Source organism: Coenobita brevimanus, chromosome 14 (assembly GCF_032717465.1).
Source record: "Coenobita brevimanus isolate Jiangsu-jjx chromosome 14, ASM3271746v2, whole genome shotgun sequence".
Taxonomy (NCBI): domain Eukaryota; kingdom Metazoa; phylum Arthropoda; class Malacostraca; order Decapoda; family Coenobitidae; genus Coenobita; species Coenobita brevimanus.
The window spans coordinates 16,448,623-16,463,831 of NC_136967.1; the positions used below are offsets into that span (position 1 = coordinate 16,448,623).

General features: G+C 42.4%; 1 protein-coding gene across 1 annotated transcript in view; it reads right to left on the reverse strand.

The window, feature by feature from the left end:
• LOC145390021 (uncharacterized) overlaps nucleotides 1-15,209 on the reverse strand; it is a 182,665-nt gene that overhangs the window by 35,622 nt on the left and 131,834 nt on the right. The window contains exons 3-4 of the mRNA XM_080265113.1: nucleotides 7,703-8,842; nucleotides 5,055-5,124 (exon numbers count right to left, since the gene is read on the reverse strand). Of these exons, the coding sequence (XP_080121239.1) occupies nucleotides 5,055-5,124; nucleotides 7,703-8,842 (1,210 nt within the window). The remainder of the gene's footprint in view (nucleotides 1-5,054; nucleotides 5,125-7,702; nucleotides 8,843-15,209) is intronic.

Here is a 15,209-nt window from a genome sequence, read left to right on the forward strand (position 1 = left end):
TCTGGATTATTTGTCAAGAACAGATCCAAAAGATGGGCATTATGGTCAGGATTATCTGGTATTCTGGTTGGTTGCTTTACCAGTTGAGTGAGATTAAACGATTCTGCAAACAGCTCGCACTCCAGACCAGCATCGTCAGTCCTGGCAGAGTGCAATAGCCATTCAACATTATGTATGTTAAAATCACCCAAGATGGTAATTTCGGTGTTAAGGGCAAGATTAAGGTTACTCAACTGTGTGGAAATGGAATCAAATACACTGGGTTCAGAAGAAGCATTGGGGGAGCGATAAACGACACATATATTTGGTAATATTTTGACAGTTTAGTTTATACAACGAGTAATCAAAACTGCGTGAAGTGAAGTTTAAAATGGTGTCAACTGCATAATGGGATTTGATATAACAACAGGTGCCACCATTATTATGGAAGTTTGTGAGGAGATGGTAACCAGGAAAACAATATGGAGATATTTCAGTAGACGGTGAGATTTGTGGTTCTGTAAGGAACAGGACCAGAGGGGATATGGACTGTAGGAAAAAAAAGCTGAATTTACGTTGGTAGTAAGCCCATGGATGTTGGTGAAGAATAAGGCGGCATTTTCACATTTCCGCTGAGGAGCATGGCCGGAAATTGCACTAGTCGCTGCTGGCACAGTCGCTTGATGGAGAACGGGAGGACCCTGTGCTGTCAGACCTACCCTGCCGCTGGTGACAATCCGAGGTACCACCTCTTTTGAAAGTAAAATTCCAGCAGCCATTGCTAACAGAGTGGAATAGGTGTGATATGTTATGCGCATTTAGTGTGGTGTAGACAGTTGAAGGTAGAGGTATTCAGAGAGTATGCTGGCCTACTCTCTGTGTAAATGAAAGCACTGAAAATGTTCAGCAAAGGGGGATGGTCAGGATCAAGTCTTGAGGGCTGGTGAAACAGGAGTTCCAGCTCTCCCTATCACCAGTTTGCCATCCACCTCGGGAGTACTGCCCTGTTCAACTGGTGCTACAGTCTACTCCTGTTGTGTGAGTAGCTGTAGTCTGATATGTTAGTGAGTGCTTGTATGCCTTGTGGTCCAAGGTGTTTATGGTGAATGTTGCTTATGTTGTCTGGTCCACAGGCAGATGAGTGTTTAAGGTTGTTAACGATGTGTTTCGTCTGGTTGTAGGTGAAAGCTGCGTATTCGGGGGCTGTGGGGAACACTTTCCTGCGTCGGATGATACATCGGGCTTCAGGATGGGGGTTTAGATGGCTGACCTGTGAAGAGTGATTGATGAGAGTGTTTGCTTGTTGTTTGTTTGAGGGTATGGTGTCTGTTGTTGTGATGGCAACGTGTGACTGTGTGGTATTGCTGTTGGAAAGTGTGATGCTGTTTAGTGTTTTGTAGAGTTTGCTGATGTTTGACTTGTGGTCAAGTGTTTGGAGGTAATTTTTCCGGTTTAGTGTTTGCTGTCCTGACATGTTATTGTTTATCTGAGTGTTGAGTTCTTGTATTTGTTGTATGATGTCTTGTGTATGGGGTGTTGGGGAGTATTGCAGTGTGTCCCCTTGTCTGACAAGGCCTTGAATTTCTGGTGTGAAGTTGGGGTTGTGTCTCTTTCTGTTGCCTCTAGAGATGTGTCTTTTGTCTGCGTTTTGTATAATTGTATTGAAAGTGTGCACAGCGGTATTGATGTTTGTGATGGGTGTACTGTTTAGTGTTTCAAAATGTTGTTCTGTTTCAGTTACAAAGGTCTCCCAGTTGGCTCTCTTATAATTAGTGTATGTGTGTTTGTGGCCAGCTGGGGTGATTCTGGTTTTGGTAGTGATGATAATTGGGAGGTGATCAGAACCTAGGGTTTTGACCACTCTCCAGGATGTAGTGGGGGTGAGGTTTGGGGAGCAGAAGGTGATGTCTGGGGATGATGGGAGGAAGAGGGCTTGGTGTGGGATATGAATATGTTGGTCTAGGTTGTTCAGTATGAAAAGATTATCTGTCTGGGATTGTTGTACCAGCCCTCCTGGTTTTGGAAGAGGACTTAAATGGTCATGCAGGTGATGCTGCTGAAGGATATGAAGGAGTATATGGGGGATATGCATATGGTGCAAAAAATGCATCATCCTTGAACACGCTTGGGGTTTCATTCACTCGGGACTTATCTTGGAAAGATCATATCGCATCTCTTGTAAAATCTGCTTCCAAGAGATTAGGTGTGCTAAGCCGACTCCGTTCCTTCTTTACCCAGGCACAGTTGTTGACTTTATACACGGGTTTTCTTCGTCCCTGTTTAGAGTACAACTCTCATGTGCAGGAGGCTCCCCACATACAGCTCTTCTCAATAAGGTGGAGTCAAGGGCTTTTCGTCTCATCAACTCTCCTCCTCTTACTGACTCCCTTCAACCTCTGTCTCTTCACCACACTGTTGCCTCTTTATCTCTTTTCTATCGCTACTTCAATGGTCACTGCTCCTCTGAACTGTCTGCTTGCATCTCTCCACCCCTACGACGAGTACGCAGCACCCATCTAGCCACAAACTATCATCCCTTTTCTGTCCAACTCTCTAATGCAAGAGTTAACCGTTACTCCCAGTCCTTCATTTATGCACAGGTCAACTCTGGAACTGTCTCCCTCTGTCTGTATTTCCTACTTCCTATGATCTCTCAGTCTTTCAAACGCAGTGTGTCCAGGCATCTTGAAATGAATTGATCTTGAATTTGGCTCTCTTTTGTATTCTTTTTTTTTTTTTTTTGGAAGGAACTGTTTTGTGGGCTCAGCCTTTGGTTCCTCCTTCCTCGCATAAAAAAAAAAAAATCGAGTTTGGGGAGGCAATGAACATAATTGTATGCAACACACATTTTAGGAAAAGAGATTAGGTTGATTACATTCAAGTCTGGGGGAAACAGCAGTCAAATAGACTATTTTCTGGTCAGGAGGGCTGATAGGAGGTTAATGAGAGATGTTAAAGTTACAGGATGTCAGGCATGAGTGGAGCAGCACAAATTATTGCTAATGTGACATGGTGCTTAACCCCTCAAGTGCTAATCTCATCGATCAGGCTTTTTGCGCAATTTCTTAAGAGGACGAGCAACACCGATTGTACATCCACAAAAAGCTGGCGGCAGCTGGCTCCACCCCAGCTGTGAGGTACATGGCTTCTAACCAATCAAAACTAGATGTTGGACTCACCGGAGGGGGGAACCAGGCCCGTAACCAGGCGGTGGGGGATGTACCCCCCACCTCCCTCTCGCCACATCCCTCTACTCCACTACCTTGTTACTACCCTACCTTCCACCATTCTTACCACAACAACAACCCCTCCCACTCCCTCCTCATGCATCCCCACCTCCCATGTGGATCCCCCCCAACATCCCCCCCCCCAGTCAACTGGGGGGAGGTTATTTCCCCCCTACCCTCCCTCCATGTCCCTGTACTCCACTATGGCCCTTTGTGTCTTGTGGTGGTCTCCTCCCATCCCTCCATCCCCATCCACCCCCTCCTGGCCTTACCTGCTCCCCCCACCCCCCACCCCCCACCTGCACCCCCTAGCACCTCCCCGGCCTTGAATATTTTGTGCATTTTTTATGCTTTATGGCACGTGTTTTTGAATCATTACCTGTAATTTATTGGTGTTTGCATACAGATAAGCACACCACAATTATTTTAGCTGTGTTTAGTTGAAACCCACTTGAAAAAGACATTTTATTTTATGCCGACGCATGGAAGCATGTTGGAGCCTTCAAAACGAAACGAAACGAAACGAAAACTAGATTTGACAGCTCGGAGGGGAGGGGAGGTTAGGTGAGGGGAGGGGAGGGAAGGAGAGGAGAGAGAAGGGGAGGGAAGGGAAGGGGAGGGAGGGGATTGGAGGTTTGAAGAGGGGAGAGAAGGGGAGGATAATTTTTACTATTTATCATATTTTTATTGGGGGGTTCATGACCAATTTCCCTTGCAGGATTTGACAGCTCGGCGGGAAGGGATGGGGCGAGGGGAAAGGGGAGGAGAGGTTAGGCGAGGGGAAGGGAAGGGAAGGGAAGGGAGGGGATTAGAGGTATGAGGAGAGAAGAGAAGGGAAGGATCATTTTTATTTATCAGTTATTTGGGGGGTTTGTTTTTTTTCTAAGCACATTACAATGGTTTATAAAATTTATACACACTAAAAAAAAATGATTTTGGTGATTTTTGTCATTATTGTTGCAAAGAAAACAGGTGCGAGCAGCGTATTTTCATTCTCGCCGGGGCCGTGACGGGTAACTATTATAAACTTTGACGGGCCATAGCTCGGTAACTATTGGGTCTAGGAAGGTGGGGTTTGCGTTTTCAGGTGTGTAAATTCAAGCTCTATAAATCGGGCATAAAACTTTCAACCTTTGAGGGAGTCGAAAAATTGGCCTGTTTTTGCGTCCTGGGGGGCAGTCGAGGCTGGGGATTTGCGTACCCTAGGGGTTAAAGAACGAGTGATGACTATGAGGATTTATATACCTAGGAGGAAAATATGGAAGCTGGAAAACAAAGCAGTAAAGGATGCCTTCTATTGCGAGATTAGGAAAGTGGTAGCTGAACAGGGACCCACTGACAGAGGCGTTAATGAACAGTACAGAGCCCTCTAGAACAACCTCTTGAGAGTTACTGATGCAGTATGTGGTTGGACAAGAGGCCCACGAAGACATAAAGTAACTTGGTGGTGGGATGAGGGTGTAGAAGCTGCAGTTAAGGAGAAAAGAAGGCTTTTCTGAGAATGGAAGAAGGGTGGTAACAAAGAGGAATCCTTGGCTGCCAAGCATAGGGCTAGAAGAGAGGTATACGGGGCAAAGTCTGAGTCACAGAGACTTTTACTTGATAACCTAAATTGTGTAGAAAGGAAGAATATGATATTTAAGGTGGCAAATCAGGTGAAGAGGGATAATTGGGATATTATAGGTGAGCAGTGTGTGAAGCATGGTGAAGGAAGGGTAGTGGTGAACAGTGGGAATATTAAAGATGCATGGAGAGCATTAGAGTTGGTTGTTGAATGAGGAGTTTGACTGGGACAGGCAAGGTTTGGAGCCAGCAGATCCAGTGTTTGGCCCTTGGCCTTTGACTGACGCTGCCACCATAAGTGAGGCGATAGGCAGGATGCAGGTGCGGAAGGTAGCAGGCGTGTCTGGGTTGACTGCTGAAATGTTGAAGGCCTCAGGATATATAGGAGTGAGGTTAGTCACTAACCTGATAAATATGATAATATATCAGTGTGTTGTCCCAGATGACTGGCTGAAGAATGCAACTGCAAATGTGTACATGAGGATGGGTGATGCCCTGGAAGGAGGAAATTATTGAGGAATAAAGCTTTTAGATCAGATAATAAAGGTAATGGAGAGAGTTCTAGAAGGTATGATTAGAGAAAGAGTGAATATTGATGAGATGCAGTTTGGATTCCTGCCAGGCATGGGGACCACTGATGCCATAGTCATTGTTCGACAGCTTCAGAAAAAATATGTAGGAAAGAAAAGGGAACTGTACTTTGTTTTTGTTGATTTGGAGAAGGCCTTTGATGAAGTCCCTAGAGAGGTGGTGAAGTGGGCAATGAGAAAGCTTGGGATTGAGGAGTGAATGGTTAGAGTGGTTATAGCCATGTATGTGGGTGCTCACACCCAGGTAACAGTGAATGGATTTTTGAGTGATGAGTTTTCCGTGAATGATGGTGTGTATCAGAGGTCAGTTTTGAGTCCCTTGTTGTTTATCATGGTACTTGAAGCCCTCTCATGTGACTTCAAAAATGGACTCCCGTGGGAGATGTTGTATGCTGATAATTTGGTGTTGATTGCAAAGAATGAAAGGGAGGCAGAGATAAGATTTAGGAAATGGAGAGATGGTATGGGGCACAAGGGCTTAAAAGTAAATGCAGATAAAACAAAAGTTATGATATCTAGGGATGGTGGCAGTACTGTCAAAGATGAGGGAGAGTGGCCATGTGCAGTTTGCCACAAAAGCATGGGAAGTAATTCCATCTTGTGCAGTGTTTGTGATAAGTGGGTGCATAAGAGATGTAGTGGTATTAGAGGTAGACTGCATGATACTGCTGATTTTATGTATGTGGTATGTCGGGGAGAGCAGGCGGAGATTGTCAGGTGTGAAAGGATTGAACTTGCTGGTGAATCTCTTGAGTGTGTGGATGAGTTCTGTTATTTCGGAGACATGTTATGTGCTAGGGATAGTGAGGCTGAAGATAGCTCTGTGGCTAAGGTGAGAAGTGGTTGGAAGAATTTCAGGGAGCAGTTGCTTCTTGTGACACTGAGAGGGCTCTCCTTACGTGTTAAGGGATCTTTGTATGCAGCATGTGTTAGGAATGTAATATTGTATGGTGGTGAGACCTGGTCAGTAAAGGAAGAGGATACTCGCTGGCTTAAACATACTGAAATGACAAGATTAGGTGGATGTGTAGTGCGTCCCTGCGTGCAAGGCCTGGGGGTGGCTGGGTTTACAATGGATGATTTGAGAGGTAGGATGGGACTGGAGTACTGGCGCTATGATGAGGAGAGGTAGATTGAGGTGGTCTGGGCATATGGAAAGGATGGGGGATAATAATTGGGTGCAGAAAGTGAGGTGTTAATACTGGGGGCAGGGTTGAGAGGGGTAGGCTGAAAAAGACGTGGGACGAGGTCATTAAGTGTGACCTCAGGGTTAAAGGACTGAACACGAAGGCTGCCAAAGATTGAGCAGCATGGAGAGCCGCCATTAGGTGACCAAGGCTGACGCATGCAAGCATGTTGGAGCCTTCAAATACAAAATGTAAAAATTAATATTATCCTCATCTTTCAGCACCCTACTATCTTGACTTAGAAGTTTACTTCCCATCCCTCCCTTCACCTTCACTCCTCTAGCTTCCTTTACTGTCTCATTGTTTGTTTGTTTGTTTGTTTGTTTTCTTTCTTGTACTGATCACACAGCGTACCTTTCTTCCATACTCATCACCCACTCACTTTCTGGCTTCTTTTATTATCCACATTATTCAGTGTTTTAATTTCCTATATTACTGCTTCCTATTTTCTCTCATTTCCCAAGGAACAATTATCTGAAGCATTTTCTTCCATACCATCTCTTTCTCCTTCACTCCCACACCTACTTCAATATTATACTAAACATTACCTCCCTTATCACTTTTCATTATTTTCCTACAACATACTGTGTCAGGAAGAGGATGTGATAAGTGTCAGGCATGAATGGACTGATCATGCTCGAGAAGCTCTCGAGTGTGTGGAGTTTTGCTATTCAGGAATCATGTTATATGCTGCAGGTTGGGCTGGAGCTAGCTCTGAAGCTAGGGTAAGGAGTGGGTGAAGTTCAGGGGGCTGTTGCCTCTCCCAGCACCTATTGTTCTCTCTCTCCATGTGAAGGGATCTTTGTAGGCAGCATGTGTTAGGAGTGTAATGCTGTGTGGCAGTAAGACTTGGGCAGAAAAGGAAAAGGATATTCATACACTCAAATGTATAGAAATGACAATAATTACATGTATGTGTAATGCATCCTTGAATCTGAGGCCTGTGAAGGGACTAAGAATGAGATTGAAGAGTTGAGAGGAAGGATGGGTGGTGTGGTAATGAGGAAGGGTAGATTGAGACAATATGGACATGTTGAGAAAACAGAGGATGACAACTGGGTAAAGAAGATGAGAAGTGTGAATGTTGTTGGTAGGGTCGTGAGAGGCAGTTTCCTTTAAAAAAAAAAAAAAAAAAAAAAAAAAAAAAAAAACTTACCTTCATCCTTAACATGAATTAGTTTACTGCCCCGACAGGAAGCCATAAAGAAGATCTTGGGCTTCTTCCTAAAGTTGTCAGGCAGTGAGAAGTTATGTATGAAATCTTTCCTTGGATACAATTCATTGCCAGCTAGGACAATATCATTTTCAGTTCCATGTGAAATAGACCAGAAAACAAATGAATCATAAAACCTGTATTTCGTCTTCTTGAGCTCCTTCACGTATTTGTCTAATGTATCCTTGTTTGGGTTCTTCTCAGTCAGAACTGTGAATCCCAGCTGATCATGGAAGACACTATTAATCTTGGCAATTTCGTAGTCTGCACCTGACCGGTCATCAGTGACACAGAAGATGACACAAAGTCCGGTTGGTTTGCACTCATTGGGATAACTCTGAAACATACTGATGATGCTTGCAATGATCCTTTTCTCTTCATCACTGCCACATGATTCACAGACCTCTTCAAATATGTTCCTAAGTATATCTGTATATATTCTGTTTAACAGCTTACTGCATTCTAACACTCTTATCAAATAAAAAAAGAGCGTTTCTTTCATGCCTTCCTCATTCATCAGTTTTTTCTCTGTGACTTGTAAATCATCTATAAAAGTCCCATATTCAATACTGTTCTTTATGATGAGAAAAAACTTGTATACAAGGGAAGGGGTAAGTTCTTCACAGATGCGGCTTATCAGAAGGTTCTCAGCATACAGGAAAAAATTGCCTTTTCTCTCAGTTTCATTCAACTTCATCATCTTCTGTACTGTGGCTACCTTGTCTTTAAGGTTGTGGCAAGGAAGACTGAGGTACCGGCAAGCTTCTGTTAACACTAATAAGTCTTCCCCATGTCGTCGAACAGCCCAGTCTGCTGCCTCTGTGTCCTCTGGAAGTTCCACAAATACATGAGTCATAAGTTCCAGTGCTCGAAACTGCAGCAGAGAGGACAGCCACATATGATCTGGAGAGGTGAGAGCTGACAGGAGTGCATGGCAACCCTGAAGTGCATTTGTAATATTGCGATGACGCTGTGATTCACTGCTGCCTGTCCCAGGATCACCAGAATCCAGCAGAAATAGGAGCTGTGCCAAATTGCCCAAACCAACTCCAGTCAGGTCCAACACTTTTGGTACCACATCATCTGAAACAAGAACACACATAAAAGAGTATGTTACTGTATGTGATTGGACTTTATACTCTACCATACTCAGAGCAATGATGTAAGATATCTGAATAAATTACTGAGTATGGTATGGTATTATAATTGTACATTTAGCCCCAGTGCTGGAGAAGGATGCCTTCATATGGTGCCAAAAATATAATTGGGCAGCTTCATTACCTAGTTATACAAATATCCTAAAACTACCTCCACTATCCCATTATCCTCCCCCCCTCCCCAAAAAAAAGGCTGGTGGACTGCAAGGGAGGGCTACTTCATCCTGCAGTTAGGAATCCAGGTTTGCAACTACAGCACTAATACTACCATCATCATTAGATTCAACCCTCAGTATAAAAGGGTTACAGACCTACAAAGGTCATTTTTACACAACTGGCAGCTTAATTCAAAGCTAATGCAAGAGTTCCATGACCATGATCCCACTTCACTGAAAAAAAATCCAAAATTATATTCATATATTCTTTTACTTCAGCTTACTGTTTTTGTTTTCATGTATAAGAGGCTCCATCATGCTTGCATACATCGGCCTTGGTCACCCAAATGCGGCTCTTCAGGTTGCTCTATCTCTGGCAGCCTATTCAGTGTCCTATCATTGAGGTCACACTCTATGGCCTCATTCCAAGTCTTTTTTGGTCTGCCTCTCACAACCCTACCCCCATTGTTCACACTTCTCATCTCCGCACCCAACTGTCATCCCCCATTGCCTCCACATACCCAAACAATCTCAATCTACCTGTCTCAACATCAAAATTAAATTTTTATGTCAACTACTGTTCTCATTGTACTGAACAAGTTAGGGAAAGCTTGGTTTGATAAACCTGAAAGTTCAATAAATCCAAAGGTCGCCCCACCCCCCATGTGTGAATTCAGTCACATGATGGACAATAAATGACTACAGTATTACATTTTAGTACTTTAAATGAAATCTATACCCATTTTACACTAATGTGCCCCAAAATTTCGCTCTTTTGCAGCTTTTGTTCAAATCTGCTCTGCTATCCTTGTCTTAGTCTAATAGTTTAGTCACTCTATGAGCTGCCTAGCATGGGCTAACTGGCCTTCTGCAATAATCCTCTCTTCTTATGTTCTTATCTACACATCTTGCTCTCACTTTTAATAAATAAAATATCATTTGTGACTATAGCTCCTTCTGGGAAAAATAATAAATTATTGCTGTAAACATGCATGCAGACAGTGCCAGAATGACCCCATCCGGTTACCTCCTGATTTGTGTTGTTAATCATGTTGCTAGTTGCCTGCTTTGGTGCAACACACATCACCATCTATGCATCTCACTCACACTTTTTATGAATAGCAAAACATTCTCAGTGCCTGTAGCATCTTCGGTGGAAAATTCATTTAATAAAATGTTTACAGAAACATACATGTAGATGCAATGCCAGGCTTATGGTGCCAGGCTGTCTCCTTTGTGTTACGTAACTTAAGTAGCTAGTTGCCTCCTTTCAGCACTATCCATTTCCATCTATGCATCTCATTCTTACGTTTAATAAAAAACAAAATATTCTTAGTGCCTGTAGCTCCTTCTGCGGAAAATAATAAAATGTTTACATAGACATGCACACAGATGCATAGCGCAAGGTTAATGGTGCCAGGCTCTCTCTCTTGTGTTACGTAATGTGCGTAACTAGTCACCTAATCTTGGTTCTACGCATACCCATTTACACATCTCATCGTCACATTTAATAAACACAATTTTCTTAGTGCCTGTACCTTCGTGTGTGGCAAGCAATAAAATGCTTATGTAAACATGCATGTAAATCGCGACACGCTGACATCACCAGGCTGCCTCTTTTGCGTACTGCAACTTACATAGCTAGTTGCCTATTTTCAGTTCCACTCATATCCATCTACCTTGGAAAATGTATTGTCAGCCACCCTACACATTGCTGGTGTTTCTGAAGGGCCGCATGATGTACCTCACTTATTGACTCTAGTTAGGTATAGTTGTAAAAGAAGTTTGGTGGGTTAAGAGGTGTTCGATAAATGTAAAATCTGATATATCAGGGTTTGATAAAGCAATGGTTTGCTTGTTCTTACCTAACTGTATCTTTACAGGAATGAGTCAAGCTTGTACTGTCCCCTATTTTGAATCATTTTTATCATACACATATTTAAATTTATGAATTGTTTTGGCACACACTATTTCATTTGGCAGTGCATTCCACTGATCAACTGCTCTATTTGGGAAACTGAATGTCCCTATGTCTCTATTACCTCTTTTTTTGCACAATTTTCTGCAGTGTCATCTTAATGTTGCTTCCCCATAGTTATAAACTCATTTATGTCTATTTTCTCTTTTCCTGTGGTGCATTTATATAACATAATCATGTCTCCTCTTTTCCTTCTCTCCTCTAATATTGGTAGGTTTGATTTTTCTAATCTTTCTTCATAGCTTAGGTCCCTTAAACTTGGTGCCCATCTTGTAACAGCCCTTTGTACCTTTTCAGTCTTATCTCTGTGTTTTTTGAGATGCGGGTTCCTGACTACTGATGCATACTCCAGAGTTGGTCTGATGAATGATGTTATTACTGTATATTTCTCAGCAGGTCTTATTTATATATGTGAATGCTATCCTCATATTAGCAAGCAGTGTGTACACGTTCCTTACTTTTTCATTTATGTAGTCAGCCGGTGAAAGTCTGATATTGATAATCACTCCTAAATCCTTTTCCCTTTCTGATGTATGTAGGGTTGAACTTCCTAACTTATATATCCAGTCTGGTCTTTTTTCACTTTTATCAAATTTTATTACATGACATTTGTCCACACTGAATTACATTTGCCATATATTGCTCCATTCATAAAGCTTATGTAATTCTCTCGTAGCTCTATGCAAGAGTCTTTGCTTGTAACATCCCTTTGTATTTTTGCACCATCAGCAAACATAATTAGGTAGCTTCCATTTCCAGTGTTGCTGTCTATGACATTTATGTATACTAAAAATATAACTAGTGCCAGCACTGAGTCCTGTGGAACTCCACTGGTCACTTCTCTCCATGATGAGTAATTTCCTCTTAGCACTGTTCTCATTTCCCTTTTGCCAAGAAAACCTTGCATCCAATAATACAGATTACCTTGGATTCCTCCTTGATTGTATAGTTTCCAGAAAAGTCTTTTGTGCGGTAATCTGTCAAATGCCTTCTTGAAATCCAAATATATGGTGTGTACCCAGCCATCTCTTTTCTGTATTAATTCTGCAACTCTATCATAGTAACTTAATAGGTTAGTAACACATGATTTTCCCTTTCTAAAACCAAACTGTCTTTGTTATCATATTGTGTTTTACCAGGTGATTTACCCGAATTCTTCATATCAGTTTTCTAATATCTTGCTTATGACGCTGGTCAGTGATACTGGTCAGTAGTAGTAGAATTTTGTCTATTTCCTTTCTTGAAAAGGGGCACAATGTTTGCTTTCTTCCAAATATCAGGTAGTTTTCCTCGTCTTAAGGATTCTCTGAATATTGAATGTAACGGACTGCTTTGCTCTTTTGCACATGCCTGTAATATCCGACATGATATCTCGTCAGGGCCACTGGCTTTTCCCGTCTAATTTCCTCACCTCTTCCCAGACCTCTTGTTTTATCATATGTATATTAATATGTGTGGGCATGCTTGTTCACTTTCATCTCTCACAAATCTACTGTACTTCCTTTAGTAAAAACTGACTGGAAATTTTTGTTTTGTACTTCACAAATATCTTCTTCACTGATACAGATTTTCCCCTCATCCATGATGGATTGTATTTTATCTTTAACTTTTGCTTTCCTTCATATGTAGCTGTAAAACAACTTTGGCTGATCAATACTTTTAATTATAATGTCTTCCTCAAACTGCCTCTGAGCTTCTCTCCTAATCCTTGTACAGTATAATAATTTCTTGCCTGCTTGTGGTTGTTATATGCTTTCTCACTTTTGTCATCTTTATCAGAGCCACAGCAAATCTCTTTTCTCTTTTGCATTTTTATAATCAGTATTAAACCAGTCCTTTGTCCTTATTTTTGTGTCTTTGTGCAATGGGACATAATTATGGATTCCTGTTTCGTAAAATTCAAAGAATTTTTTATATAACATTTATACCTTGTCCTCTTAGCTCCTTTTCCCAATCTATATCCTTAGAGTACTTCTTTAGGTCATGATAGTTGCTGTAGTTTAGTCTCTTTTTGTAATTTCCATTACCTCTAACTATATCATATGCTATCCTGAAATGGTAATCTAGTACTGCATGGTTGCTTTTGCTGAATGGGGGGTGATAGATTATACTGTCAATTTCATTTTCTTGCCTAGTATACATAAGATCTACTAATGAGTGGTCTTCTGGTCTTCTCTTTCTGGTGTTTTCCTTTACATGTTGTGCTAGAAAAAATTCCTGTATAAGATCCACGAGCTTTTGATCCCAACAACTTTCATGGCTTTTTATATCTAGAGTATATCAGTTGCAAGGAGCAGACTGTAGCACCAGTCGAGCAGGGCAGTACTCCCATGGTGGATGGAAAGCTGATGACAGGGAGAGCTGGAGCTCCCGTTTCATCAGCCCTTGGGACTAGGTCCCGACCATCCCCCTTTGCTGAACTTTTTCAGTGTCTCAGTAACACAGAGAGTAGACCAGCATGCTCTCCAATACAAGTTTCTCCAACTATCAACACCAAACTACATGCACAGTACACACCACACTTCCTTTTCAAAATTTTCATAATGGCGTCGAATAACATAGCCTCGGAGTCCCCAGGGGGGGGGGGACCATAAATGCCCCCACCTTCAGCCCCTCTCCCGGTGACGACTCAAGGTGCATGGAACCACTGTCTGACTCTCTTCTTCTTCATTTCTGCAACATTCGTGGCCTTTCCTCCAACTTTCGCTCTGTTGAGCACCACCTCTCCTTCTCTAAACCTCACCTTCTTTTCCTAACTGAGACTCAGCTGTCTGAGGCAACTGACAGCAAACCCTTTTCTGTATCCTCCTACTTTCTCTATACTCATTTCAAAGCCAAAGGTGGCTGTTGTGTATATATACGCAACAACTTATCTTGCTCTCGTGTTCCTGAACTCGATTCTTTTGAATTCTCTACACTCTGGCTTCGGCTTTCCTGTTATTCTCTGACTAAATATATCTGTGCTGTTTACTTATCTCCTAATTCTACTGACTATCAAAAATTCTTTGACTATCTTACTTCTATGATGGAGCACATTCTATCCATCTTTCCTTTCTCTGAAATCTCCATTCTTGGAGATTTCAATGTTCACCACCACCTTTGGCTCTCCTCTCCTTTCACTGATCCACCTGGTGAACAAGCCTACACCATTTCTATCCTTAATGACCTAGAGCAGCTTGTACAGCAACCTACCCATATCCCTGACCGCCTTGGAGAGAGCTCCAACATACTTGATCTCTTCCTTACAACTAATCCTTCTGCTTACACTGTTAATCTTTTCTCTCCGTTGGGCTCCTCCGATCATAACCTTATCACCTTAATGTGTCCTATCGCTCTGGTACGGCCTGCGGACTCTCAAAAAAAACGTTGTCTCTGGCAATTTGGAGCTGCGGATTTGGAGGCCCTTAGGCAGTACTTCTTTGATTTTCCCTGGAATGATTATTGCTTTCATGGCCGGGAGCCATCTGGGTGTGCCTTGCTCATTACGGAGGTTATTCTCTCGGGCATGGAAGCATACAATCCTTTCTCATATCCTTTGACTAACACAAGAAAGCCTTGGTTTAATCACACTTGTTCTAATGCTGTCCGCAACAAGGAGAGGGCCTATAAAAGGTACCGGAGCCAACCCACCCCTGATTCACATCTTTTATACATTTCTGCCCGGAATCGTGCTAAGTCTGTTCTTCGCTCTGCTAAAATTAATTTCATCTGTACAAAATGCTCTCAACTCTCCAACTCGAACTCTCCCCGCTCCTTCTGGCACCTTGCCAAAAACCTTTCTAACAACTTTACCTCATCATCCTTCCCTCCTCTTTTCTACTCTGATGGCTCTGTAGCTATTTCTTGTACTGATAAAGCAGCTCTCTTCGCTCAGACTTTCTCCTCCAATTCCACCTTAGACGATTCCAGTGCTGTTCCTCCATCACTTCCCCCCCTCAAACTTCCTCATGGCTAACATTAAAATTTCTTCAGCTGATGTATTTTCTGCCATTGCTGGCCTCAGTACTAACAAGGCATATGGGCCTGATGGAGTCCCTCCTGTTGTTCTCAAGAACTGTGCTTCTGTGCTTTCACCCTGCCTAGGCAAACTCTTTCGCCTTTGTCTGTCAACTTGTACCTTTCCTTCTTGCTGGAAGTTTGCTCTCATTCAGCCAGTCCCA